At 45.1% G+C, this 27618-nt stretch overlaps 1 protein-coding gene across 1 annotated transcript in view; it reads left to right on the top strand.

Moving 5' to 3' along the window:
* The first annotated feature begins 5095 nt into the window (after positions 1–5095).
* Positions 5096–27618, top strand: part of LOC113175944 (multidrug and toxin extrusion protein 1-like) — a 38301-nt gene continuing 15778 nt past the window's right edge. Inside the window, exons 1-12 of the mRNA XM_026380328.2 lie at positions 5096–5263; positions 13248–13349; positions 13864–13932; positions 15262–15410; positions 16510–16552; positions 18258–18302; positions 21925–22022; positions 22246–22343; positions 22459–22572; positions 22671–22738; positions 25412–25520; positions 25649–25724. Of these exons, the coding sequence (XP_026236113.2) occupies positions 5129–5263; positions 13248–13349; positions 13864–13932; positions 15262–15410; positions 16510–16552; positions 18258–18302; positions 21925–22022; positions 22246–22343; positions 22459–22572; positions 22671–22738; positions 25412–25520; positions 25649–25724 (1106 nt within the window). The 5' untranslated portion in view covers positions 5096–5128. The remainder of the gene's footprint in view (positions 5264–13247; positions 13350–13863; positions 13933–15261; positions 15411–16509; positions 16553–18257; positions 18303–21924; positions 22023–22245; positions 22344–22458; positions 22573–22670; positions 22739–25411; positions 25521–25648; positions 25725–27618) is intronic.

Below are 27618 nucleotides of genomic sequence, written 5' to 3'. Positions count from 1 at the left end.
ATGATGATTTATCAAATATCATCAGCAAAGTCAATCAATTACCCATCTAAGGGAGTAGGATATAGCTTGGGACAAGGGTATGATTAACTAGAAGACTTGGTTTTTATATTTTTATTTTATTTTAATGTATTTACTTGTTTTGTAGAGACAAGGTCTTGCTAGATGGCCCAGGCCGAACTCCGACTCCTGGGATCTAGTCATCCTTCTGCTTCAGCCTCCCAAGTACCTAGGACTAGAGGCAAATCCAGTTGACTTAGTATTTTAATGAAGTGCAGACTTTCTGAATAAATCTGCAGATACAATGTATTGTCAATCAACACCCCAGTATTTTCCAAGTCAAATAGTTTTCTTTTTTTTTTTAATAACCATTTATGAATGAATCCTTTCTTTCTTCATTGATTTCAAAGGTTCTTCAACATAATTTAGATTCTAATTAGAGGTGAGGCCTGTGGATAAGATCTGTTTATTGGATGTGTATTATTCCTTTGTTCTAAATGTTCTACTCTTGTGCTAATTGCACATTGTTTTAAAAACAATTTATTAGCCAATAGAGCTATTGCCCTCTTTATCACTTTCCTTTTTGAAGTTTTTTTTCCTACTCCTACTTGTTTATACTCTTTGAATCATTGAATATACCCTCTTAGAATCATTTTATTAAATTTTAAAAGGATATGATAAATTGAAGTGGACTAAAACCCAATATATTAATTGAAAAGACTGAATGTCTTCAAGAACATCATGTACTCCTAATTCAAGTCTTCTCGAAAATTTATAAATAAATACCATGTACGTTTCTTCTTAAAATTATCTGAAGATCTTATTTTGGGTGTCTGCCTGTGTTGTGGCCTGATTCCACTCAGCTTTGATTCTTTCAATCCTAATGAAATGAAAATCTGGGAACACCAAACACAGAGACGGGTCACACAGTTTCACATGCATTTTATTTCCTCTTAAATGTAGTCCCCAGATGACATTCATGAGCTACAAGTAGGCAGGGGATGAGGCTCAGTGGTTGAGAGCTTGCCCAGCATGTGTGAGGACCTGGGTTCTACCCCCTAGCACTGCAACAAAACCAAATCAAACCAAACCAACCAACACACAACAAAAATAGAAAGGAAGGGAGGGAGGGAGTGAAAGAAAAGCTATAAGCATGGTTCTCAGCTCTCTGCAAGTAAAAACATGAAAGTGTTCCAAAAAACCCATTTCTATATTAATTTTACCTGCTGCCAAGAATAGGATTTTCTAGCTAATTTTTTTTTTTTTAACTGTTTGTTCCAACAATTGGAAGACGTTCTCTGGTTGTATTGAAAGAATAACTTTCAGGATTTGAATTGATTTTGACACATTAATACTAACTAAAGCCCAGATTTAATTTGAATTTCCTTAATTCTTGTTAAAATCCTTTTTCTGTTTTAAGATTTCTTCTAAGATACCATCCTACATTTTATTATTTTATTTCTTTAGACTCCCTTTTGCTGCGACAGTTTTTCAAATGTCCTTGTTTTTGATACCTTGACCAATTGAGAAATGCTGGTCACTTAAATTTTTTTTTTTTAGATGGACACAATACCTTTATTTTATTTATTTATTTTTATGTGGTGCTGAGGATTGAACCCAGGGCCTCACATGTGCTAGGTGAGCACTCTACCACTGAGCCACAACCCCAGTCCTGAATACTGTTCATTTTGTAGGCTGTTTCTCAGTTGGGATTTGTCTGATATTTTTCTGTTGATTAGATTGGAATTATGAATTTTGGGGAAGAAGACCATACAAGCCAAGTATTATTTTCTATATATCCTACCAAGAATACTGTACTTGGTTGATTATTGTCCCCTTCCCTCAATTTATCTCTATCTAGAAACTCAGAATGTGACTTTATTGGAAGTGGGTCTTTTCAGATGTAATCAAGTTAAGATGAGGTCATATGGATTAGGGTGGGCTCTTGATTCAATGACTAATGTCCTGCTGTGACAAGAAAACAGATGCAGAGACAAATACAGAAAAGATAGCACATCATGCCAGAGGCAGCAATTGGAATTATGCTGCTGCAAAATAAGGAATTGCAAGAGTTGCAGGCAAGCACCAGAGAAACAGGGAACAAACTCTCTCTCTCTCTCTCCCTGAGCCTCCAAGAAGGAGCCCAGTCTGCCAACTCCTTGATCTCAGATTTCTGGTCTCCAGAAGTGTGGGAGAATAAAATTCTGTTGATTCAAGCACCGTCTGTGGTGATTTGTTGCAGCAGCCCTAGGAAACTAAGCCTGGGACATGGTATTGATATGATGCATAACTGTTGGTATTAACTTTGATCATCTGGCTGAAGTTATGTCTGTCAGTTTTCTCTGTTGTGAAGTTGCTATTTACTCCCTTTCCCTACCAAACTCTTTGGAAGGAAGTCACTGTGTACAGCCCACATTTAAGGAGTAAGGGCCAGGAATTTTTGTTGTAAAAGAGATTCCCTTTAAAAATGTTTTAATATAAGTGTTATTGCCAACAAATAAAAGGCTGATAATATTTGCTTTTATAATATTTGTTGAAGAACTTGTAAGTAGTTTTATTAAGCACCTTTGTTAATGTTGTTGGTGTTATTATTTATTTATTTTGCCAGTGCTAGGGATTGATCCAAGAGTCTTGGCCTGCTAAGCAAATGCCACTGAACTACACCCCCAATCTCTTTTATTAATTTTATTAGCTTTTTCCCCCTATTGGGTGTCTTTGGATTGCCTGTAAGTAAGGCTTTCACTTCTTCTTTTGCTATTTTTATACATTACATTTCTGTTTCATGACTTATTACATTGGTCAGGATTTCCCAGAGATGATTTGTGTTGGTCAGCTTTCATCACTGTGATGAAATACTCGGAAAAACCAGTTTACAAAAGGGAAAGACTTATTTTGGCTTATGATTTCATCCCATGAGTGGATGGCTTCATTGCTTTGGGCCTGGGATGAGGTAGAACATCACATCATGGTGGAAGGGCATGGCTGAGCAAAGTTATTCACCCTTTGCTGGCTAGGAAGGAGAAGGAGGGTGGGGAGAGAGGTCCAGGAACAAATTATTGTCTCCAAGGGCATGCCCCCCAGGATGCATTCCTTTCAATTAGGTCCCACCTCCTACAGTTTGTGTTACCTCCCAATAAGTCCATTCAGCTATGAATGCCTCAATGGATTAATCCATTGATGAGGTTAGATTCTAACAATTCAATCACTTCCCACAAGTTCCTCCACTGCATGAGGGATCAAGCCCTCAATACATGAGTCTTTGGGGGAGGAGATATTCCAGATCCAAAATCTGATGCTATTGAACAATAGCAGTGGTTGCTTTGTGCAGAGGGCAGCAGGCAACAGCAGAGGCTTGTGCAGCCACGGGCAAGATGAAGGCTCAGGATCTTCTCAGCAAGGAGGAAGAGGAGCTGTTGAAACAGCTGGATGACTTGAAGGCAGAATTGTCCCAGCTGCACATCCCCAAAGTGACAGGCAGCATTGAGTCCGAGCTCTCCAAGATGAGAGCAGTCCACAAACACATTGCTTATATTCTCTCCATCATTAACCAGACTCAGAAAGAAAACCTCAGCGAATTCTACAAGGGCAAGAAATTTAAACCCCAGGATCTAGACCAAAAAGTTGTGTGTCCTGTGCCTCAGAGTCATGAAGCAGGAGGACCTGAAACTGAGAAGCAGCTGTGGAGGTACCTGGTCAAGGTCTGAGCACCATAGCAGGAATAAAATATAAAACCAGAAGAGCAAACAAAAATACAATAGCAGTGACCAAAGATCTAGTCTATATCCTAACATTTTTATCTGTGAGGTCTCATAGCTTTGGGGAAACTTCTCTACTCCATGCAATTCTGGTGGGACTCTTAACTAGTTGTGAATAGCATCCAACCCTTTGGTACAGAGTTCAGTACATGTTTCAGTTGCTGCCAAACATTAGATCCTATTTTCCTGGCCAGAGCGATTGTTCCAGAAGTGGGTAAGAAACCTAAGCAGGGTTGATTTAAGTTTTCTCCAAGTTTTGTATTTGTTACTTTGGAGCTAGAAGAAAAGCAGGAAGGGTCTTACTTTCTGGCCCACAGGGTGGGTAAGATAGGAATGTGGGCACTAGAAGCCACCATCACCTGCAGAGAAGGGAAAGGTTCAGGAAGAAAGAAACTAAAGAGTGAATCACAGTTGGTGTGGAGAGCAAGGGAGAGGAAGAGAGGTGGCTAAAGGGAAAATACTACTGACCTTGTTTTTAAATCCCTGAATCCGAACTTTCTGGTTCCCTGAGCCAACATATTTCTCTTTTCCTAGTTTCACTGCTTAAGATGGATCACTTAGAACAGAAGGAATTTTGCCTGTTAACAGAAATCATCCTGGACTTGGTAGCTCAGGTTTGTTAGGCAGGGACTGAGTGCCAGGCTGGGGTCACGTGGTACTGGATCAGGCCCTCCACCCACACGATCCCAATCATTTCTCATAACTGGCAGGCATATATCATTTTGAGGAAACTGAGGTTCTGCGAGGCGAGTTGCCTATGTTTTCTAAGGCAGCAGCCTCTCCTACTCCTACCTCTGGCAGATGGATAAGCATCTAAGACCAACGAACTCAAACTGGAAAATGTCAACTTGCAGCTTTATCCTGATAGTTTCTAAGTTCCTTAAGAGAACTACTGGTGGTAGAAGAGGAGTATGTAGAATCCAAATGGGAAACGATATGCGCTGAGAGCAAGCTGCACAGCAACCACCCAAAGCGCCCAACCCGGACAACTGGCTGTCCGCCAGCTCGGTCTTCCACTCTACAAACTTCAGACTCTGAAACCCCCAGGAGAGACGCAGGGCCACAGCGCGTCCCAATGTCCGAGCCTCGGAGGATCAGCCCTCCCATCCCCGGAGCGCTTTCCGTTAGTTTGAGAGCTTTCCAAACTCGGATCTCCAAAAAGTGCCGGAGTTCACAGCCTTCCTAGGACTGGGGGCCTACGACCCCGGAGTTGGGGTGCAAGGAGCCTGTCCAAGGTCGCGGCTGGCTGGCCGCGCACTCAGTAAGGCGCTGGGAGGGCTGGGGGCGGTGGTCAGGGGCGGGGACTGGAGTTGGGGCGGGCCCAGTGCGGTCCTGCGGCTAGTGTCCGCGCTCCCCGGCAGCACAGCGCCGGGCACATGGAGGCTCCCCTGGAACCCGCGCCCGGGCGGGTAGGCCCGGAGAACACCTCGGATCGCCGCGGGCTGCGCCGCCTGCTGTTTTCCGACTTCCGAGAGGAGCTGCGGGAGCTCCTGATCCTGGCGGGCCCCGCGGTGAGTCAGGTGGCCCCAGTTGCAGGCTAGTCCAGGCAGGTTGGGGGCCCCGTGACCCGTGTTGACTCCTGAGACTTGGGAGAGGTGGGGACCGAGGGAACTTGCCGCAGGAGGGGGAACGGGTGGGCACTACCTTCCCAGGGTGCGGAGATCCCGGAGGGCGCCTGTGCACCTCCGCGTCTCAGAGTGTGTCCTGGTTGCCAACTGCTCTGCACCCTCCCACTGGGCACAGCTGGCTCCTGGGCAAGCAGGAGGCACCGCAAGGCCGGCGGCTCCCGCCTCCTGCGTTAGTACCTCCTGGGAAGCGGGAATCTGTGCCCCTAAAGAAACTGTCTCCCCACCCCCACCCCACCACCACCCCACCACCACCACTGGATGCCTTCAGTGAGCGCGGATTTTCAGAGAACTAAGCAAAAGTTACTAGAACTTCAAAATACCCAAAACTTGGCTTCTTTGCAACTAGCGGCTAAGTCCGGTAGTTCCGGTATCCAGATAATTATCCTGAGGCATGGAAGAGGAAGGCGAATTGTCCCTGTCGCATTTAGGCTTCTGAAAGTGTTTGGAATTCGGAATCAACCTCTGCAAAGGCATCCTGCACCAGCTTCCCTTCCCCACAAGTAATTGTGTTAAAAAAAAAAAGTTTTTAACGTGGTTCTGTTTGGAGTTGAAGTTCTTATCTGTGGGGTTTTTTTTGTTTTGTTTTGTTTTGGTTTTGGTTTGTTCGTTTGTTTTGTTTTGCTTTTTGCTTAGGCCTCTTTCTGCCTTGCCTTTTAAAGGTAATGTGTGTGCGCGTTTGCGTTTTAAATCGTAAGAACCACAAAACATGTGATCCTGTTCATGTTCTGCCAGTTCCAGTTGTGGGGTAGGATAGCCACTTCAACTAGACCAGAAGCTGTCAGTGAATGTTTAAAGAGAATACACTTTTGGTTAAGGCATAGACATTCTGCACCTGCTCTGGCTGAGATGGAAAGGTGTGGCCTCCAGCAATGGTACTTGCCGTGGTTTGTGGGATATAGTGACAGCATTGTGGAGTGCAGGCAGTAAGAATCATGAGGAGGATAAAGCTATGAAATGAAAATCCACCCAGTGTGTAGGAGGCTGTGATGCTCCTGGTAGATAGGAAAGAACTCCTACTTTGGAATCTCCAGACCTGGGCTTTACTTCCCTGTGTTGAGGAAATTGATGGTCCAGGTTACCTGCCCCTGGAAGGCCAATATTAGAGAGCTGAGAGTTGATAGAATGGATTCAGGCTTACTCAAGGGCTGGCATTCTTGAGAAAATAGAGAAGCTATCCCCTCAAAGATCCATCTAGGAGTTCTCAGGAGGCACAAAGGGCTTTTATGGGGAGGAGAAAGGAGAAGCAGGGCAGAAAAGCTAGGTGCTGAGCTGGGTCCTCTTCGTCTGTGTGCTCTTTTTTCTTTTCTGGAACATTGCAGTAGATTTCCAATCCTGGGGTCAGTGAGCTGCTGCCGTTCTTTTCCTTTTGAATTTACATGCTCCCTGTTAGTTGATACATAGATCCAAACAGAAGGAGCGCTACAAAGGTCATCAGATGTTCAGCGTTCTAGAATTCTAAAGAAATATTTAGAGGACATGGTGGTGCAGGCCTGTAATCTGAGAGCCTGAGGCAGGAGGATCGCAAGTTTGAGGCTAACCTGGGCAATTTAGCATGACTCTGTCTCAAAATAAAAAAAAATACAGGGATACAAGGATGTAGCCTAGTGGAAGAGAGCCTTTGGCTTCAATCCCCGGTACTGCAAGGGGGCAGTGGGTGGGGATTTAGCAGTTAACATTGGTTAACATTGTAATCTCTAGGTGGACTTTCTTTTCTCTGAAAGGATTATGGAGGGATGGAAGGGCAAAGGGAGGAGGAAATCAGGGCAACTTCAAAAGAGGATCCCTGTTACACCTGCTTCCATCTCTTCCAAAGTATGTTAGGAAATGGATTTGTGAATTTGAGCATTTCTAGTTTCCACTTATCCATCCATAAAGTGAGGATGAGCCCAGCTGGTTGGATTGGGCCACCCACCTGTGTAAAAAATAGGCGCAAGATGGAAAAAAAGAAAAGTGAACTTTTTGCAGTTTGATCAAATCAGGGGGGAAGCAGCTAGATTCCTTCTCCCTTCAGGTCCCACCAAAGCCCTAAAAATTTATAGAAACCAAAGCCAGGTAGTATACATATGTAGAATTAGTTGGCCTCAACAGGGGGCAGAATGGGAGGAAAGGAAGGAAATACACATATGCAGATTTAGTTAGCCTTTGCTAGACAGGTCAGGGCAGGGGGCAGTCTCCATCCTCAGCTTCTTTGGCCACCCTGGTTAGGCCATGGGGTGGCAGACCCATGGCTTCCATTCTCGTCATGAGGAAGTTGAACTCCATTCCAGAGGGCATCCCCCAAATTCAGTCTGTTTCAATGCCTTGGGTGTAGGAGACCTCCTTGGATCTCCAGGGATGAGCATTAGACTGATCTGAAGGGGGCTCCCCTTTCTGTCTGTGTGCATAGACACCTGTACATGTGCCTGATTGTGTTTATTATAATTACAATACATACTCATTGCAGGGGGGGGGGGAACCCAAGACCAACAGAAGAAAAATACTCTAAGATCACACTGTCAAGAGATAATTTGGGATTTTCCCTTCCACTCTTTTATTTACATGCCCATGAATACTTTGCAAAAATGAGATTGGAGACTTCTGGTACCAGTATATGGATCCCGTCTTGAAGCCTCTCCATCTCTATTCCCATCTGTTGTTAAGTTTCCTATTTTCTAAGGAGCAAGGGATAGGAGATCAAAACCTTTTCCCCCTGTGGTCAATGTCCAATACTGTCTTCTCCAAGACTCTACCATAAAATAGGTAGAATGGCCAGTGTGGCGCCTCTCTCTCTCTCTCTCTCTCTCTCTCTCTCTCTCTGTTTCCTCTTTCTTATTCACCATCTCCCTTCCAGACCTCTCATGTTTCCTGACACTTGGGAGCATTAGGATTCACCATGATACTCTCCTATTGATCTGAAGAGAGAATAATCCAGAAGGCCAAGGAGAGAGTGGGAGATGAACAGGTTCACCTCTCAAAAGACGCTCTTCATTTTATCCTGCTGAAAACTTTAGGAATGCAGGTATTTGCCCAGGGATGGAAAGTGGTAGTCTGCAAATACCTAGCCTCAGGCCGTTCAACTGTGCTCTCCTTTTGTGATTAGCATCTTCCAACCAAGATATTTGTTAGAGTCCTCAAAAAATAACCCCAAAGATGGATTTCCCTGTGGGCATGGACTGTGATGTAAGAGAAGTAGGATGCCTAGGTCCAAGCTTCTGGGAAAGAGCTCTGGAAACTTTTAGGGCTTCAGGGCATAAGATACAGGGATAGTTCGGGCAGAGGGGTGACATCAGATGAAACTGGAGTCAAGACAAAAAAAAAACAAAAACAAATGCAGGCTGACAATGTGAATTGTCATGGGGGTATAGGGAAATACTTGACAGGGAGTGATTAGTGACATATGTCAGATTCAGCGGGAAAGGTTGCAAGGGACAGGAGACAATCCAGGCCAAAGGAGAGGAAAACCAGGAAGGGGAAGATGGTTCCTCTTCCAGACAGGTCAAAGGATGAGTGAAAGGATGTGGGGAAGTATTGAGTGTTGGTGGGAGCTAAAAGACAGAACCCCAGAGGGGCCTAGGACCTTCCCTCTCTCCTTTCCAGTTCCCCTTCCAACCCATCCTCCTGAAGGCTTCTGGTTTTAGCATTCTGAATGTCTCTCAGAGAGATCTACTTCACATTCCCACTCTCTCAGTGGACCACTATATCTCCAAGCAGAGTTTCTAGCTCATGGTGCCCCAAATATTCCACATGGAGCTCTGAAAACCCTTTCAAATGCATATCTCAGCTCTGAGCCCCAGCTCAAACCCCTGAACTTGATCCTGTAAGTCCCTCTGAGCTCTGATCTCTATTGAACCCTCCTGCCTTAGCTTGTTTCATTGTCTTCCATCGCCCTTCTCCTAGGAAGCCTCAGCACCCCCTCCCACTACCTACACTCCGTCCCTCAGCCTAGAAAATTCATCATTCAAATGTTAACTCATTGCCTCCAGGGACCTTTCCTGACTACTTGCTGTGTCCCTACAGCTCACCATGCAAATCCCATTTAGCTGAGTTCCTGAATCTGCAACATCTTTTCCTTTTCTACCATGGGTTCCGTTGGGTAGGAATGAAGCCATGGGTGTTTGGTTAATGCACACCCAGGCACTTTGAGTTCCAGAGACGCTGTCCTGAAAAGACATTCTGCGTTCCATCAGGTGACTTTGGACTGAAGCTTCCTCATGTATAAGGAGGCTGTCTGAGGTGACTTGGCAGATTCTTTTCTGTGCTGACCTTTTGCTGCTAAGAGTGGACTTTCAGGCCCACTGGGAAGGGGTAAGAGAAGTCCTCCTGGAGGACTTGTACAGTTCACTGAGCAGTTCACTGAGTTTGAACCCAGGGCCTGGAACAAGCTAAGCACGAGGTCTGCAACTGAGCTACACACATTCAGCCCCTGCTCTTCACAATTTCTATTGTCCATTTGGTTCCATCTGAGCCACTGCCAGTTCAGTTCACTGTTTTTCAGGCAGCATTGAGATATCTTAGGGCAACAAAACTTTGTCCAGGATGGGTGAATTCCCTGGCATAGCAACATGCTTTTTTTTTTCCCCCCAAGGGTCTAGAACATTCTCAAAGTGTTATCCTTGAGCACCTGTGTATAGGCTATATATGGGGGTAGGTGGAGGATATGTTAAAATGCAGATTCGTCAGCCCCCCTTATCTCCTAAATCAGTTTGTCAAAATCAGCCAGAACACAAGCATTTTTAACACCTTGCTCCCTGGGTGACCTTTGTGTCCATAAACCACATTCTGTGACTAGGAGTCACCCAAAGGGCTTGAAACCAGAATCTGAGGAATAGTTAGTAAATCTAAGTTCCAGAACTCTGAACCTCCTGGGACTGAGGCTCAGGATGGGCTGGCTGGGTTTGGCTGCCTGGCCTGGGTAACGAGAACAGGGTTGTTACCATAACCCCAGCAAAATTGCAGCGGCCTTCACAAAGGAACAGTTTTAGCTGGCATTGACATTGAAGGTGTGTCTCACTGGATCAGCTGAACTGTGCTCAACTTTCTTTGACTTTTTTTATAAGAGACATCTGAACTATTCCTACCCTTGGACTGGGCGCTCACCCTAAGAAAATGCCTCATCCCCACCCAGCTGAAAAGATGTTCGGAACAGTATGGTTTATAATAGCAAAATCTCTGCTGCACTCCAGAGGCCTGTTGATAGGCAAGAATGAGCCTTTTTCACATGAAGACATGAAAAATAGCTTATGGGTCACCTGTAAGGAGGCAGGGAACGGTGCGGTGGAAACATGAAGTTCTATGGGAAAGGAGAAAACAGAAAACGTTCCGTGAACATGACAGTTTGCTATGGTTTCTGGGCACCCAACACCTCACGAACAGCCATCTGAAAAGATTGGGAAATGATGCTGGGTGACCTAAGACCTTTGAAGTTATCTTGAATTCACAATTTAAAGAGCCACCAGCCACCACTGAATGAAACCACAGAGAACATCTGTAAGGGAAATGACAACACCTAAATCATGTCACTATGTCCTGGCACGAGGCTATGGAAATCCATTGGCTCAAGCTTTAGATTCTACAGAATCAGATTAATCACGTCTTTTCCTTTCTTTGTTTTGTGGTGCTGGGGATTGAATTTAGGACTTGTGCTAGGTAAGCCCCCTATTTCTGAGCCACATCCTTGGTCCCCACCTCTTTTATTTATATCACCACTCCTCCATTTCCATTTCTCTCCTGTCTTATTTTGTCTTTCTTGTGCAATACCAAAGTCTTCCTTCTGCCCAGTAGAAAGAGGCCCTGTTGGAAATTAAAATCACATTTGATTTCTGTGGTAGTGAGAGAGGGTCTGGGTTTGGGAGCTGATACAAGAAAGATATGTTCCTAAGACTTGGGTGTGCGCATGTGCACGCGTGCACGTACACACACACACACACACACACACAGTTAGAAGAAGGCCATTCATATTTTGAAGGTCTGGTCAATCACTGGAGTTGGACATGGTCTCTCTAGATGTGGTTTCTAGGGATGAAAGGAAAGAGAGTAGTCACCTTGTTACAGCTCTGGACCTGATCAGGTACTAATGCAGCAATTTTGGGATGGCTAAAGGGCTGGCACAGTTTGTGTGGAGACCAGAAATAAAAGCTGTGTCACTGGAAGCCCTTGAAAGGCTATAAGAGGTAGCACTGGAGCAGAACCAACAGTGTCACCATCCCTGGCGACCAGTTTTTGGAAGGGCTTCTGTGAGGCAGGCAAGCAAATCCTGAGATGCCTGTTCTCTTCTCCTAGGGAGGGGGTTCAAATGAACCTCCCTCTTGGAGAGACATAAGACATGAATAATCTGATACTGGACGGCTTGGGTCTAAGCATGAACTGGTTATAAATTCACCTCAAGATATAAGTGACCAAGCATTGTGCAATTCTTAGTAGTCACTGGAATTTTGAGGAAGAATAAGCTTAATAGTCCAGAAACTGAATTTGCTTTCATATCTGAGCCTTGTAGAATTGCAGAATTATAGGTAGCTGGGCACAGTGGCATGTGCCTATGATCCCAGAGACTCAGGAGGCTGAGGCAGGAGAATTGCAAGTTCAAGGCCAGCCTCAGCAACTTAGAGGGGCTCTAAGCAACTTGGTGAGACCCCTGTCTCAAAATAAAAATGAAAAATACAGGTAAAGTGCTTGTGGGTTCAATCCACAGTACAGAGAGAGAGAGAGAGAGAGAGAGAGAGAGAGAGAGAGAGAAAGGGAGAGAGAGGCATAGACATAGACATAGAGAGACAGAGACAGAGACACTCAGGTGCAACCAGTAGCATTTCACCTGGGGATCCCAGATTATACTGGCCTTTCAGTGAATGATCTCACTCCTACCTTCAGCCCTGCTGATTGTGGAATGTCATGCTGACTGGAGTGAGTTCTTGCCATTGAAAGCTATATTCTCTTCAGGAGAATTCTCATTTAGGAATCTGGAATAACAAGGAACAAAGAGGTTATCCAAGAAAGCAACCTCTGAAAACTTCTGAAGAAATTTAATGTGATCTATGCATGAGCAACTGACGTGAAAAATAACACCAAAAAGACGAGGATGTTCTTAAAAATGTGATTCTGGGGGAATGGAAAGAGGATGACCTGTTGGTACAGGGGTGCTGTTGGATAGGAGGTAAACTTCTCACGTTTTATAGCACAGTAGGGTAACTACAGTTGACAACAATTAATTGCATATTTCAAAATGACTAGTGTAGAGAATTTTGAATGTTCCCAACATAAAGGAATGATAAGGGTTGAAGGTAATGGGTGCACCACTTGCCCTGATCTAATCATTACATGGCAATGTAATACTATATTAAATATCACACTGTACCCCATAAGTATGTATCATTATTATGTGTCAATGAAAAACATTTTTTTTTCTGGTACTTGGAATTGAACCCAGGGGCCTGCATGAGAATCATCTCAAGGGTTTGTCAAAACACAGGGTGCTGGGCCCTATCTAGGGGTGTGGGTAAATATTGCACCCCTGAGCTACATCCCCAGCCCTTTTTTTATTTCTTGTTTTGTGAAAGGATCTTGCTGAGTTGGCCTCATACTTGGAATCCTCCTGCCTCCGCCTTCCGAGTCTCTAGTATTACAGGCATGTACTAGCGAGTTCGGCTTCAATTAAAATTTTTTAAAAATTAAAAAAAAAAATTTAATGGGTTTTTGACCCAGTGATTGCAGATCAACATTTGGCTATTTCAAAAAGGCCCTCAGAAATCGTCCATTGGACTATGGAAGCTGGCAGTGGTTCTCTAAAAGTTGGGTGCCTTTACCTCCCACTGGAGCTGGTTGGGGGAAGGCACCGAGCCACCTTGGACTGTGATGGCTGGCATTCATCTCTCCTCCTCTTCCCCTCTGTTCCCAGTTCTTGGCCCAGCTGATGATGTTCCTGATCAGTTTCATAAGCTCTGTGTTCTGCGGCCATCTGGGCAAGCTGGAACTGGATGCAGTCACACTTGCAATTGCAGTACGTACAAGACTTCCTAGCAGAGGTTTATGAAAACCCTCAGGGTTCCTTTTCTCCTGCTGCGATGACACAGGACCACTTTCGGAGCATCCTGTCAGTCCCGAAGCTGCAGATTTTAGAGTATTGCACATTGTGGATTTCTGGATGATGGGGGCTCAACCAACCGTTTTGAGCAAGGGACTGATCCAAAATGGCTAGTGCCCCATTCCGTTCCCAGAAGAAGGGTTCGTGACTCCCTGAAGTTAGAGAGCAAAATATCTTAAGACTTAAAATACAAAAACACTGCACAACGACCTCTGACCTCGCTCAATTTTTCATCCCTCTCTGATCTCGTGTGTCTGTCCTTTAATCTGGCCCAAGAGATTGGAGCAGGGGTTCCGGGGAGTTAACAAGGTGATTAGATTGGCTTGTTAATGCTGAAGGAGGCGCTTGGCTGGCTTGGATCAGCAAGATAGAAAATTTACCTTTCTTTCCTCTTTAACAACGTTGGGTCTTCTCCTTGGTTTATTTCCAGGTTATCAATGTCACTGGCATTTCAGTGGGACATGGCTTATCTTCTGCATGTGACACCCTCATCTCCCAGGTATGGAAGTGGTCACATTTTCTCAGTGTCCCCAACATCTTAAGTATAGATGGCAGAACCCCATCAGCAAGAAGGAGAGTCATGTGTGCCCACGGATGAGAAAATCCACAACAGTAGACACCTGTGGCATTCTCACGCAATTGACTCCAGTTCTCCTTGCCTGCTCTATTTGAAATGTGGCTGGGTTCCTTTCAGCATGGTGAACTAGTGTTCACTGTATGACTGCCTGATTTGTTTTGACCAAACAGTGAATATTTTGCAAAAGTCTCTTCTATCATGTACACGTTTGAGTTAGTGGTCCTGTAGTTTTTCAAACTTGGGCCTGTATCACCTCAAGGGTTTGTCAAGACACAGGTTGCTGGGCCCTATCTAGGGTGTAGGTTAATATTCACATTCTCTTTGGGAAAGAGGGAGGAGGTGGAGGGGAACATTCTGACTCATATATAGATATCTTAATTTGATTGTGCTATTATGTCCCAATAAACCCATCAGGTTGGAAACATTTGAAGTTGAAAATGCATTTAGCACACTAACCTACCAAATATCCTAGCTTAGCCACACAACACACTGTGTTCAGTTGTTTCCCCTCATGATTGTGGGGCTGACCGGGAGCTGTGGCTAGCGGCCACTGCCCAGCACCAAGAGTGAGGATCAAACCTCATATCAGAAACCTGGGGAAGGATCCAAAAGCAAAATTCAAAGCGTGGTCTCCACGGACTGACCCCAGATCCCCTTCGTACCATCTTAAAGTTGAAAAATTAGATGGATCCATTCCTAAATTGAGGAACCATGTGTATTTGTGTAAACATTCCCTCTGGCTAATCTGAAGCTGCCACGGAGATGGCACTGAACGTGAAACTGGAAGAGACTCGCACAGCTTGGCTTCTGTAAGTCAGTAGGAACTGGCTCCTCACACCACTGGCCCTGACCCCAGAGTTTCCACTCTAGTAGGTCTGGAATGGAGCCCGAGAATTTGCATTTTTAACAAGTTTCCAGGTTATGCAACTCTTGACTGCACGTTAGAATCACCCGGAGAGCTTCTAAACATTATTATTACTTGGTATCCTACCTTGGATCAGTTAAATCTAGAGGAACTTTAGTGGGATCCTGTCATCGGTTTAAAAATATCCGCCCCCCCCATGGTTCTCGTGGGCAGTGACATTCTAAAATCACCCATTTTTCTCACCATGGTCACCTTCTCCCTAAAGAATATGACAGAGTCTCTCCTGGCATGTTTGTCTATGAGGTATGATGGGGGAGGCTTTGGGGGGACAGAGACGATGTGCCATTTCTGTGCTAATGGGTTTGTTTTGGACGTGCACACCCCAGACATACGGGAGCCAGAACTTGAAGCATGTGGGGGTCATCCTACAGAGGGGCATGCTCATTCTGCTCCTCTGCTGCTTTCCCTGCTGGGCGCTTTTCCTCAACACTGAGCACATCTTGCTGCTCTTCAGGCAGGACCCGGATGTGTCCAGGTAAGATGAGATGTGTCGTGGTGGCCTGGGCATCCTCCCCTGCAGAAGGACCATCTATCCAGGCAGGCTCACCCTCTGGGAATTATAAAGGGCAGGGACGAGGCTGCATACCAAGATGAGCATCCAGCCCTCCTTGGCTGACCCCTCTCACCCTAGTTCCTTCCACACCTGGCTTCTAAGACCCGGACCCCCTTCTCTCCTGGCGACTTCCAGGGTAAAGAGTTTTGATGGGAATTCGCTTTACAAACATCCTCCGTGAGGCATGGTAGTCCATGATCTGTGACTTGTGACCGAGGGTGGTATTAAAATCACCTGGGCACTTTAACCCTCCACCCAGGCATCTGGTCCCCAGCTCCAGGACTCTTAATTGGTCCGGGGTGAGGTCGGGGCCTCAGTCGCTTTCAAAGCTTCCCGGGTGGGGCTGGGGTTGCACCTCAGCGGTAGAGCGCTTGCCTAGCATGTGCGAGGCCCTGAGTTTGATCTTCAGCACCACATTTAAAAAAAAATAAATAAGTAAAATAAAGGTATGTGTCCAACTACAACTAAAAATATAAATATTTAAAAAAAAAAAGGTTCCTAGGTGATGCCAATGAGCTGCCATGTTTGAGACCCACAGGTTTAAAGGATTATGACGGCTCAGATCATGGCGGCTGAGAAGGGGGAGCCAGGGGGACCAGATAGAATCCCCCAGGGCACCCCCTCGGGAGATTTATTTCCTCCAGCCACACCACACCTCCTACAGTTGCTGTCCAGTACAGGATTCCTTTCAAATCATAAATCCATCAAGTGGATGGATCTCCTGATTAGGTTACAACTCTCATCATCTGGTCATTTCACCTCTGAACACAGGAGCTTTGGGAGGGCCGGCTCACATCCAAACCATAACACACCTATCCTAGACTTAGGCTTGAAAAAAGCGAGAAAGGTCATTTGGGTTATAAGATGACAAGATCTGTGTATCAGTTTCCCCATTCGCGGCAGTGGTTTGCGTCCATTCATTTGGGAAGAACCAAGGATGCAAAAAGCAGCTTGGGTTATTCTGTTCTGCCTCTCCTGAAATTCAGGCCTCTCTTATTGTTTCTTATTTTTCATGATATAGGCTTACACAGACCTATGTGATGATCTTCATTCCAGCTCTTCCTGTAAGTTTTTCCAGGGCTCAAAAGCTCCATCCTTGAGGTCCAGGGGTGAACAGTAGCTGGGACATCTGTGAACTCCATGTATTGGCTCAGTCAGTCTTGTGAGTCTCGTGGGTGACGAAGGCTCCTTTGCAGAAGTGTGCTTTTAATCCCACCCATTAAGGATGCAGCCAATGTTAACTTCATCTCAAAGAAACACCAGGGTTGGGGGTGGGGGTGACTCCATTCCAGGAGGCCACCTTCTTGAATTCCAGTAGCTTCAGGGCCTTGTGGGATCATCCAGAGAGAAGAATTCAGACTTTCTTCCCCCACCCGCAGAGGTCTTACCCACCTCATAACCTCTGAGAGCATCACTTTGACCTTTAGACCTTTTGTGGAGACACGCTCAGGAGACAGAGTGTGATCCCACCGAACCCTTCAGTAGGTGTTAATGTTTGACACCCATTTGCCTGTGGTCAATGAACCATCAAAGCTGAGGTCGTTAAGTTGGAGAGTGTGGATGGATTCATTTGCTGGGGCTGTCACCACATAATATCACAGACTGGGGGGAATTAAACAACAAAAATGTATTTTCTCACCATTCTGGGAGCTGCAAGTCCAAGGTAACGGTGTCAGCAGGGTTGATTTCCTCTGTGGCCTCTCTCCTTGGCTTGTAGATGGCCCCCTCTTTTGCTGCCAAGTCACTTAGTCATCCTCTTGTGTACAGAGCCCCTAGTGCCTTCTTATAAGGTCACTGATCCTGTTGGATTAGGGCACCACTATTACACCCTCAATCATCTCTTTAAAGACCTCCAAATATAGTCACACGGGGAATAGGGCTTCAGTGTGAATTTGGGGGACACAGTTCAGCCTGTAATGGTATCCATTGGTCCTCATAACTAATTCTGTGCTCTATAGTTTATCTGCTTTCGTTTTATTTATTTTTATTTTTTTTTAATAATTTTTTAGTTGTTGATGGACCTTTATTTTGTTTATTTATATGTGGTGCTGAGAATCAAACCCAGTGCCTCACACATGCCAGGCAAGCACTCCACCACTGAGCTACAATCCCAGCCCAATTGATTATTTCTTTCTTTTCTTTTTCTTTCTTTTTTTTTTCTTTTTTTTTTTTTTTTTTGTGGTGCTGGGGATTGAACCCATGGCCTTGTGCCTGCAAGGCAAGCACTCTACCAACTGAGCTATATACCCAGCCCTTCATTTTATTTTTATGTCACTTTTTCTTGGGGGGAGGGGCAGGAATTGGGGGTGGGGGCGAGAGTTGCTGGGCATTGAACCAGGACCTAAAATGTTAGTCAAATGCTTTACCACTGAGGTGCACCTCCAGTTCTACCCTAAAATCTTTAAAAAATGTGATTTTTTTTTCAACGTTCCACTGAGTGGGACAACAGCCTTGTCTGCAAGGAAGGGGCCTTCCAAGTCACCTCCCAATATCCCCAGAATATCTTTGCTATGTACCAAGAAAACTGCATTTCCTTTTTTCAGATGGGGGTTTGCTTGGATCATATGAATCCATAAGAGAGATGTGTGGAAACTCCTTGGCCACACAAACGCCCTGCTCCTGCCCCTGTGCTTCGAGGGAGGCTTGGTGGGTCCCTGTGGGGGCAGAGGGCAGCTGGGTCTTGGTTAGGGCACAAGCCAGCCGTGGCTCCCCGCTCACTGATGTGTGGCCAGACCACAACGTTAACATCCACCTCTGGTTCTCTTGCAGGCAACCTTTCTTTATATCTTACAAGTTAAATACTTGCTCAACCAGGTAATGTGGACAGTTCTTTTCCTTTGGAAGGCTAATGGGATGGGGGCCCTGTGCATACTCAGAGACCCCAGAGTGGGGGACATTTTCAAGGTTGTGCATCCAGGACTTTGATGTGGAGAGGGGTGCTAAGTGATATCAAGGAAATCAAACATTATTTTTGGCTCTGAAAAAATTCACATCCCGTTCCCACTGGGAACTATTGTCATTGGCAAAATAGGGTTGGACCCTCCATGTTCTTTGGCTCTACATTTTAAACTGGCTCCTTGGAAGGAAGAGTGCAGGCCTGTCTACTCTCTGGAGAGAAATGAGGGTCAAATGACCTGTCTGGCTCCAGAGAGCCAGCTTCTCTGCTTGATTCTGTCTGAAAGCCCCCCAGGTTCCCCGGTGGGGACATAAAAGCTTCGATTTTAATGACATCTAATGTTAGTCAGGACTTTTCATATGTGGCTAACAGCAGTGGCCAAAGGTCCCAGAATGGTCGCCTGATTTGGTAGGTGTGGATTCATGATGCCAGTGTTTGATGTACGACCATGGACTTGCTTCTAGAACAATCCAGGTAAATGGGGGCTGGGATGTGGATCCCCATCACACAGGCAGGCAGGCAGGCAGGCAGGCTTTCCTAGCATGAGGAACGTGAAGGATGAGGGAAAGGAGAAGGAAAGGAGTAAGTTGCCTACCTTCTTCATGATCTCATTGAACATTACCGTATTTAAAAAAAATTAAAAATTTTTCCAATCTTTAAATGTTAGGATTTATATACTCAAACTATCTTTAGACCAAGGGGCTGGAACCCAGGGCCTTGTGCATGCCGGGCAAATGCTCTACCACTGAGTTCCGTCCCCAACCACCCAGAAGTCAGCATGCTTGGTGGCCTTCACCTCAGGCCCTAATTTGGTTAAGTGAGGATGGTGGGTAGGAAAACACCATTTTCCAGAAATATGTGGGATCTAGAAGTCGGAGCCCTGAGCCGAGGAGGGTCAGAGGTGTGGACAGAGTGATGGTGAGCAGGAGTGGTTTCTCAGGAGAAAGCCAGGGAAGGGTACCCCAGAGAGTGGGGCTGCAGTGTTGGGGGACACTGTGGGTGCTGGCCCAGGGGCTACTGGAGCAGAGCCTCATGTTCTCTGCTGAGGGCTTCAGTTTGTGGGAAACAAGCTCATTAGCAGGGCAGAGATGAGGTAGTTATGGAGGTGGTGGGATGATGAAGGTCCGTGAGGAAGAAAGCATTGCCTGGTGGGAGCATCAGGACATGTGATCATGGTGAGCTCCATAGAATGAGAGGGCAGGTGGGATGCAGGGACCACCGGAGAGGAGGGAGCGGCACTTTACCCCAAAGTTTCTCTCTCAGGGGCCCTCCCTAGTGAGAAGCCTAGTCAGTAGTTGAGTGTAGAACAAAAAGAAGCAACTGGCTGTGATGGAGAGACTTCGTAATCTGCAAGAGGGCATAGGGGAGGAAGAGAACAGAGGAGCCTAGGCACTCCTTCAATGTGACCTCCCTGGGTCCCCTGTGACTTTCTCTGAGGGAGCTACCTCTTTGAGTATTTGTGTGCACATAACTTCCACATCTGTCTCTGACCTCCAGGTGATATTTCCAGCTGTCTTTGGGAGACCCATGCATGTAGCATATAAGGCCTCTTCATCCTGCCCACAAGCCTGCTCCTCCCCTGCCTGGATACCATCTCAATCCATGGCCTCACCACTTTCTCTCCTTGTAATCTGTCTTTCATAGGCTCTGTCACACCTGTAACAACTTCTTTTTTTTTTTTTTTTGGTACCAAGGATTGAACTCAGGGGCACTGGACCACTGAGCCACATCCCCAGCTCTATTTTGTATTTTATTTAGAGACAGGGTCTCACTGAGTTGCTTAGCGCCTTGCTTTTGCTGAGGTTGGCTTTGAACTCGCGATCCTCCTGCCTCAGCCTCCCAAGCCGCTGGTATTACAGGTGTGCGCCACGATGCCCGGCAGTAACTTCTTTTTTCTTCCTCCTACATCTGTCTGCTCAGTCACCTGGTCCCATTGGTGCTACCTGCCCCTCCCTCTCCTCTGTGCCACCACCTAATTCATTTCTTGCCATTTGTTCTCTGTCATTTCTGTAGAATCTAAGTGTTCCTGCTGCCAGTCTTTCTCTGAGTCCATCCAACACCACAATGCTGATTTTATCTTCAGACTCAAATGTAAATCTGATCGTAAGCTCCCCAGCTAAAAACTAACCAGGGGCTTCTTGATAAATAAGTGGTTTATGTAAGTGGTTGTCAAAGAAGACTCTTGTCCTGGCCCCTTCTGCCTGAGCCATCAGAGACGCACCAGTTAGGTTTTTCCAATCATTATTGAGAGAAAAATCAGAGGAGTCATGGAGAGTCTCATCAGATGAAGAAGAAGAGTTAGAATATGAGTTTGACGAAGGCTGGGGTTCAGGTGAAATTTAAATGAAGCGGTGATTGGTAGGCTTAGAACAGAATAGGGCTCTGAGGGAAGGACCAGCATCAAGTCTAGACTGTCACATGGACCCAGGTCCTCCTCCTCCTGAAACTGTAAAGCTATGGTGGATGTAGGAGGCAGGTGGCTGTAATCCACTACATCCAGGGACTCATGTGAGGTTCTGCACGTTGGGTGGAAATTGAAGCTACTTTCTTTTTCCTTTTATGGTGCAGGGGATGGAACCCAGGGTCTTGTACATTCTAGGGAGTGCTCTACCCATGAGCTTCACCCTCAACCCCGAAAGATGCTTTTGTGTTAAAGTCAAAAGGAAGAGTGGGATGTTTTCTTTTTACTGAGATCATTCCAAACAGCAACATTTCTTACAGACTTTGATTTTGAGAAGAAAATTTCTCAGTGTGTAAGAAAGCAGCAGTCATTCAAAGAAAAAAAAAAAAAAAAGAAGAAGAAAGACATGTTTATGGGAGCAATGAGACTTTGGGAGCAATAGTGTTCCCTCTTGTCTTTGCAGCCTACGTATTCTGTTCTTCTATCCTTACGTGGCAGGACAGATTTTGACATCCATAAAATGTTATTTTATGTCCATGTGCTAAGTCTTCATTTGATTTGCTACTTTCCCCCTAGGAACTGAACCCAGGGCTTCAAACATGCTAGGCAAGTGCTCCCCCGCTGAGCTATACCCTAGCCCCTAAGTCTGCATTTGAAATACCCAAATAGGCTGGAAATTTTTCCTGCCCCTGTTTTTCAGAGTCAGCTATGATATAGTCTGTTCCACACACCTCCAGAAAGAAACACTAGTTTCACAAGATCTCCTTTGGTCGATTTTTCTGAATTTCCATTTTGGTTGAGAGAGTATTGCACTTTCACACACCGTCCAGTGTAGAAGTGCCTTTTTAAAAACCTGTCAGCTCCTGCATCCTGGAACCTTTGGAGATGAGCCATTTCTCTTCTCTCTGCTTTCTCCACATTTCTTGCCCAGTACATCTCTCTGTGGTTAGAGCTCTTCACTTCATGCTTTAGAAAGAGAAGCAAGAGGAGGGACCGGGAGAGTGGGGAGGTAGGAGTAGCAGGGACCTAATACTGCACCCCAGTTAACCCCTCCTGCTACACCAGAAGTAGACACCCAGCTGAGCAGGCTAGCTGGAGAGTGTCTGGTAAGTGTGGCCCATGTTGTCTCCTTGTTCCAGGGAATTGTTCTGCCCCAGATCCTGACGGGAGTTGCCGCTAACCTTGTCAATGCCCTTGCCAACTACCTGTTTCTCCATCAACTGCATCTTGGGGTGATGTGAGTCCAGGGAAGAAGGGTGGGCACTTGCTGTTCCTTGTGTAGCCTCCTTCTGCTACTCTGGAAAACCCTATTGGGGATGGAGGGATGTGCTGTCCTGGGAAGATAACCTTGGAACCTGCTGGAGAGAGTACAACAAGGGGCATAGCTTCCCTCCTCACTGAGGAAGGCTTGGAGAAGGTGAAGCACAGGTGCCTGCCCTTACAGGGACTGTCTTTTCCAGGGGTTCTGCATTGGCCAATATGATTGCTCAGTTCACCCTGGCTCTTCTCCTCTTTCTCTACATCCTTGGGAGGAAACTGCATCAAGCTACATGGGGAGGTACGACTGCCTTTTGTCTTCTAATGTGGATGAGCCTTTGCCTTGGGCTGAGTGCAGCCCGCTGGCCAGATAATGCTGGAAATGTGTGTGTGTGTGTGTGTGTGTGTGCCTGCAGGGTGGTCCCTGGAGTGCCTGCAGGACTGGGCCTCCTTCCTGCGCCTGGCGATCCCAAGCATGCTCATGCTGTGCATCGAGTGGTGGGCCTACGAGATTGGGAGCTTCCTGAGTGGTCTGTATAGGGATGATTTGTGAAAACCGGGTGGGTAGGGTTCAGGGGATTGGGGAGATCGGTCCAAAAGCAAGGTGTCAGCTTTCTTGATTCCCCAGGTATCCTTGGCATGGTGGAGCTGGGAGCTCAGTCCATCGTGTACGAGCTAGCCGTCATCGTGTACATGGTAAGTGAGTGCCACCATGTGGACATGCGAGGTGTTCCCCTGGCTTGGTAATTAATTCTGCAGGTGGCGTTCTTTGATGGACACAGCCTTCGTGATGTAAGTGATTTGTGAAATGATTGATGAATGTTATCCGAAAGCCCAGGAGGGTCCTTATGGTATGGCTGGATCTTCCCGGTGAGCTGAAGCGGGAGTTAGGCAGAAACTCCAAATGATCTATGTGTCAGCTTTTCATTGCTGTGACCAAAAACCTGACAAGAAGAACTTAGAGGAGGAAAAGTTTATTTTGGGTTCATGGTTTCAGGGGTTCAGCCCACGGACAGCCGATTCCATTGCGCTGGGCCCAAGAGCATCATGATAGAGGGCGTGATGAAGGAAAGCTGCCTCATGGGACCAGAAAGAGAAGAGGGAGCCAGGGGACAAGATATAATCCTTAATAAGGGCATGCTCCCAGTGACCCTCCTTCTCTAGCCATGGTCCAGCTGCTTACAGTTACTACCCAGTATAGTTGTCTTTTCAAGTTCTTAATCCATCAAATGGATTAATCCACTGATTGGGTTACAGCTCCCATAACCTCTAGCATTAACACATATCCAAATCATAACAATCTTCTAGCTTTCTGTTTCTATCACAATTCAAGTTGGACAGGTTTGATTGTATTTTCACACATTTAGAATCTTTTTAGTTGTCACAACAGGAGTGCCTTGAGGGGCCAGGTGAGAAGAAACAGAGCATACGGCCATAAAGGCTAAGTTACTTACCACGCCCAACTGCTTGGTTCTGAAGCCTCCTAAATCATAGTGGGTCCTCCTAAGAATGGGAAGCAGGATTTCCAATTGTTTGAGGAACTCCAGTCATTTGAGGATTTTCTGTGACTTTGATTTACGGAAAACATCCATTGCCTATTCTGAAGGACTGACTCTCTTCTATAGCAAGTTATCACTTTAGAAATATAAAATTAAAGACAGGGTTTGGGGGTGAAGCTCCATTGGTAGGGTGCTTGCCTAGCACTTGCTAGTTCCTGGGTTCCATCGCCGGCATAACACACACACACACACACACACACACACACACACACGATGGAAAGGGGCGTTTGTAATGTGGAAAGAGACTAAAACCAGCAAAGATGCTTTGAGTTTTTTGTGGCATTAGGGTTACATTCTCTCCTCCATTTGGCTATGTATATAATGGACACCTCAATGAACATCCTAGGATGAACGTCTCTGTGTACTTGCTCGATTGTTTCTTTAAATTTGTACCAAGTGACACTTAATGTACAATTTCAAGTCCTTTGCATGTGTTGCATATTCTTTCCAACAGGCTTGTAAGAATTTACATTTCTACTTCAACAACTGTTCACATTTTGCTCCGTTTGCTGGCTCTGCCTGTCTGTCTATTTATCTACCTACCTGCCTGTTTATTTATCTGCAAGGTCCATAATTAAATGCCACCAATTGTCCCAATAATCTCCTCTATAACTGTTTATTTCCTTTGACATTAGGGTGACATGTCTCTTTAGAGTTCTTTAATCTGGAACAAATCGATCAAATCCTTAGACTTTCTCTGTCTTCCTTGACTGTGTGTTCTACCTATCTTCTCATAAATAGATTCAGACTAACATCCATTTTGGGCAGGAATATTATAGAAGCGATGCCATGTGCATTTCAGGACCTTGTATCAGGAGGCACATGATATTGATGGTTCTATCATTGGTGATGTTAATTTGGGTTGCTTAGTCAAGGTGGTGCCTGCCAGATTTCTCCCTCTTGTGTCTCTATATCTTCCTTTATGGTGAAGAAATCATTTGTTGCAAGATCTCTGTCCCTTTCATGAGCTTTAGGTGGGGACTGTCTTCCATTTCTTTTACATCTCTCAATCCTTCCTCAATCTGTGTATTAGATTTTCTGTAACCCCATCCTTAGTTATCCTGACTATATAGCAACTTTTATAGAGTGATGAATCTTTTTTCTTTATTAATATTTGCCAAGTGGAAAATTTATAGATAATAGTCACGGTAAATTGCATTGAGCAGTTACTAACTGTGAGACGCTGTCTTAAGCAGTGAGCAGGTATGGACTCAGTAAAGACCCACAGTATCCCTGTCCGGTAGGTTCCATCACTGAAGCCTTTTTACAGATAAAATAATGAAGGTCCAGAAAGTCGAAGTAACTTGAGATCGCAAAGCAGAGGTCTAGAGAGGTGGGAGTAACTTACTCGGGGTCACAAGAGATTTGAACGCAGGCTGTCTGACTTCAGAATCCTGATTCGTAACTACAGTGCCAATTCGGTTTCCTTATGCTTCCTTTGGTACCAAGTTTCTGTCTTCTAAACTTAATCCCTTGATGCTCTTTCAGAACAGACACTCGTGTGGGCTCTGGATAGCTCATCCCCTTCCCCTTCCCCCATACCCAGAGGAGGTTTGTGATTGTGGGATCCTCCTCTGGCAGAGGTTCAGAAACTCATAGAAAAGTCCAGAGTGTGATGAGCATCATTATCTTGAGGATCCAGGTTCCACATTAGCCCTGGGCATCCCAGCAGGACCAAGGCCATTTGCAAATTAGGTTACAGAACTTATAGGACCAAGTTTTGCCTTGGAGATATGAGGCACCAAGTTGCTTCTCTGTTTCTTGTTCTCATTTTACAGTTTTGTTGTTGTAGGCTTCCTTTTCATTTTAGATCCCTGCGGGCTTCAGTGTGGCTGCCAACGTCCGGGTAGGAAATGCTTTGGGTGCTGGCAACATTGAGCAGGCAAAGAAGTCCTCTGTGGTTTCCCTGCTGGTCACAGGTGCTTAGACCCCTTGGCCCCGTGCATGAGCCTCACAGTGCCTGTAGCCTCTGTACATGAAACCCAGGTGCTCCTGTGTCCTTCGGGCCTCCTTGTTCACTGTGCTGTTTTTTCCCTCTCACCTCCAGAGCTCTTTGCTATAACATTTTGTGTCCTGCTGTTAAGCTGTAAGGACCTCGTGGGATACATTTTCACTACTGACCGGTGAGTGCCAGGATTTTCTTGAAAGGTAAAATCTGTGCGAAAGAGTTGCTGTCGTGGGGGGGGTGGGAGCCTGGGCTAGCTGCATCTCAGGATGGGTCTGAGTCTTTTGCAAGATCAGAAACTCTACTGATTAGATGTGGAAGCCTGTTTATATTCTAGAATGTCAGTTTAATGGATATTGGTAGTGGTATTACCCTTCTGATGGTCATGTCTTTTTTTTTTTAAAAAAAAATGTTTTTTGTTACTATTGAATACATTTTCAGGTGATTATAGCATTCCAAAATTCAAATCAGACATATTCCAGAGTCTGAAACCTTCGGAGCACCAGCATGATGCCACAGTGGAAAATTCTATACCTCACCTCACGTGACAGCTAGCAGGCAAAATCTAGGCACTCTAAAATATTGCATAAAATTATCTTCAGGCTGGGGGTGGTAGCACATGCCTATAATCTCAGTGACTCCGGAAGCTGTGGCAGGGGGATCACAAGTTCAAGGCCAGCCTCAGCAAATTTGTAAGGCCTAAGCAACTTAGTGAGACCCTGTCCCAAAATCAAAAAATAAAAAGGGCTGAGAATGAAGCTTAGTAGTTAAGGGTACAAAAAAAAATTACCTTTAGCCTATGTGTATGAGGTATCTATGAAACATCCATGAATTTTGTGTTTAAATTTAAGTCCCGTACCAAGATGCCTCATTATGTATATGCAAATATTTTAAAATCTGAAAAATAATCTGGAACACTTCTGGTGTAATATTTCTGATTAGGGCTACTCAACAATTATCTTGGCTCCAATGACACGAATCATCTTGTATCTGCCAAACTGACAGGTTTATAGAATATGCACAATATTTTTGCCAAATCAGATGGAAGTCAAAATTTCACTCATAAGCTACCTCAGAAATCACAGTATAGGCTGGGTGCAGTAGGAGGTTCATGAGTTCAAAGCCAGCCTCAGCAACGGCAAGGCACTAAGCAACTCAGTGAGACCCTGTCTCTAAATAAAATACAAAATAGGGCTGGGGATAAAAGGAATCACAGTATTAGATTGATTGCTGAAGAATTCTGGAGTGTGATAAATACCTTTCTGCTTTGCAGATTTTTCCTTTCTTCATTGATGAGACTAGCTGGTACATTCTAACTGTACAGAAATACCATGGGAATACTTCTTATTTGGGATCCCTTGTTAGCAATTCCAAATGGCAAATTGGTTTTTGCTCCATGGTTTCAAAAAGCCATTGGAGTGGGCAGAACAAACTTTCAGTTTACTCTTCAGATATTTATCTTCTATATCCAGATAGTTTTTTTTTTTCATCCTCTGCCATTGTATTACAGATTTTCCATTTTGGGATGAATAAGGAAGGCAATCATAAATAGTTCTCATTTTTCTCAAAGGGAATCAGAATTAACTTTACTGGAAATACAGGATACACTGATGGTTCCATTGGGAATGTGGGGGATTGCATTCTGTCCACTTCTGAAAACCACACAGAGCAGGAAAAAGGATGAAAAAAAAATACTTAAAAACTGTATCTTTGAGATTAGGAGACACAGGAAACGCAAATATCAAAATACCATCATATGCAACATAATGACATTTTGGTCAATGATGGACTGAATATATGACCCGTCAGATTATAAAAGAGCTGAAGATACCTGTTCTAGGGCCTCTCGATGCCACAGCTGTCACCACTCACATGTTTGTGGTAATGCTCTGCCACTTGTATAAAAGTATATGTATATATTACATAATAACTTGATCTATATTACATAATACTTGATAATTATAATAACTGACTTTATATTATTGGTTTATGTATTTATCACACTGCACTTTTAACCATTATTTTAGAGTGCACTCCTACTTGTAAAGGTTTCCCACGAAGCAGTATTATGT

The sequence above is a fragment of the Urocitellus parryii genome, chromosome 7 (assembly GCF_045843805.1).
Source record: "Urocitellus parryii isolate mUroPar1 chromosome 7, mUroPar1.hap1, whole genome shotgun sequence".
NCBI classification, from domain to species: Eukaryota; Metazoa; Chordata; class Mammalia; order Rodentia; family Sciuridae; genus Urocitellus; species Urocitellus parryii.
The sequence above is the reverse complement of the archived record's forward strand: the minus strand, read 5'-3'. Positions and strand labels throughout refer to the sequence as shown.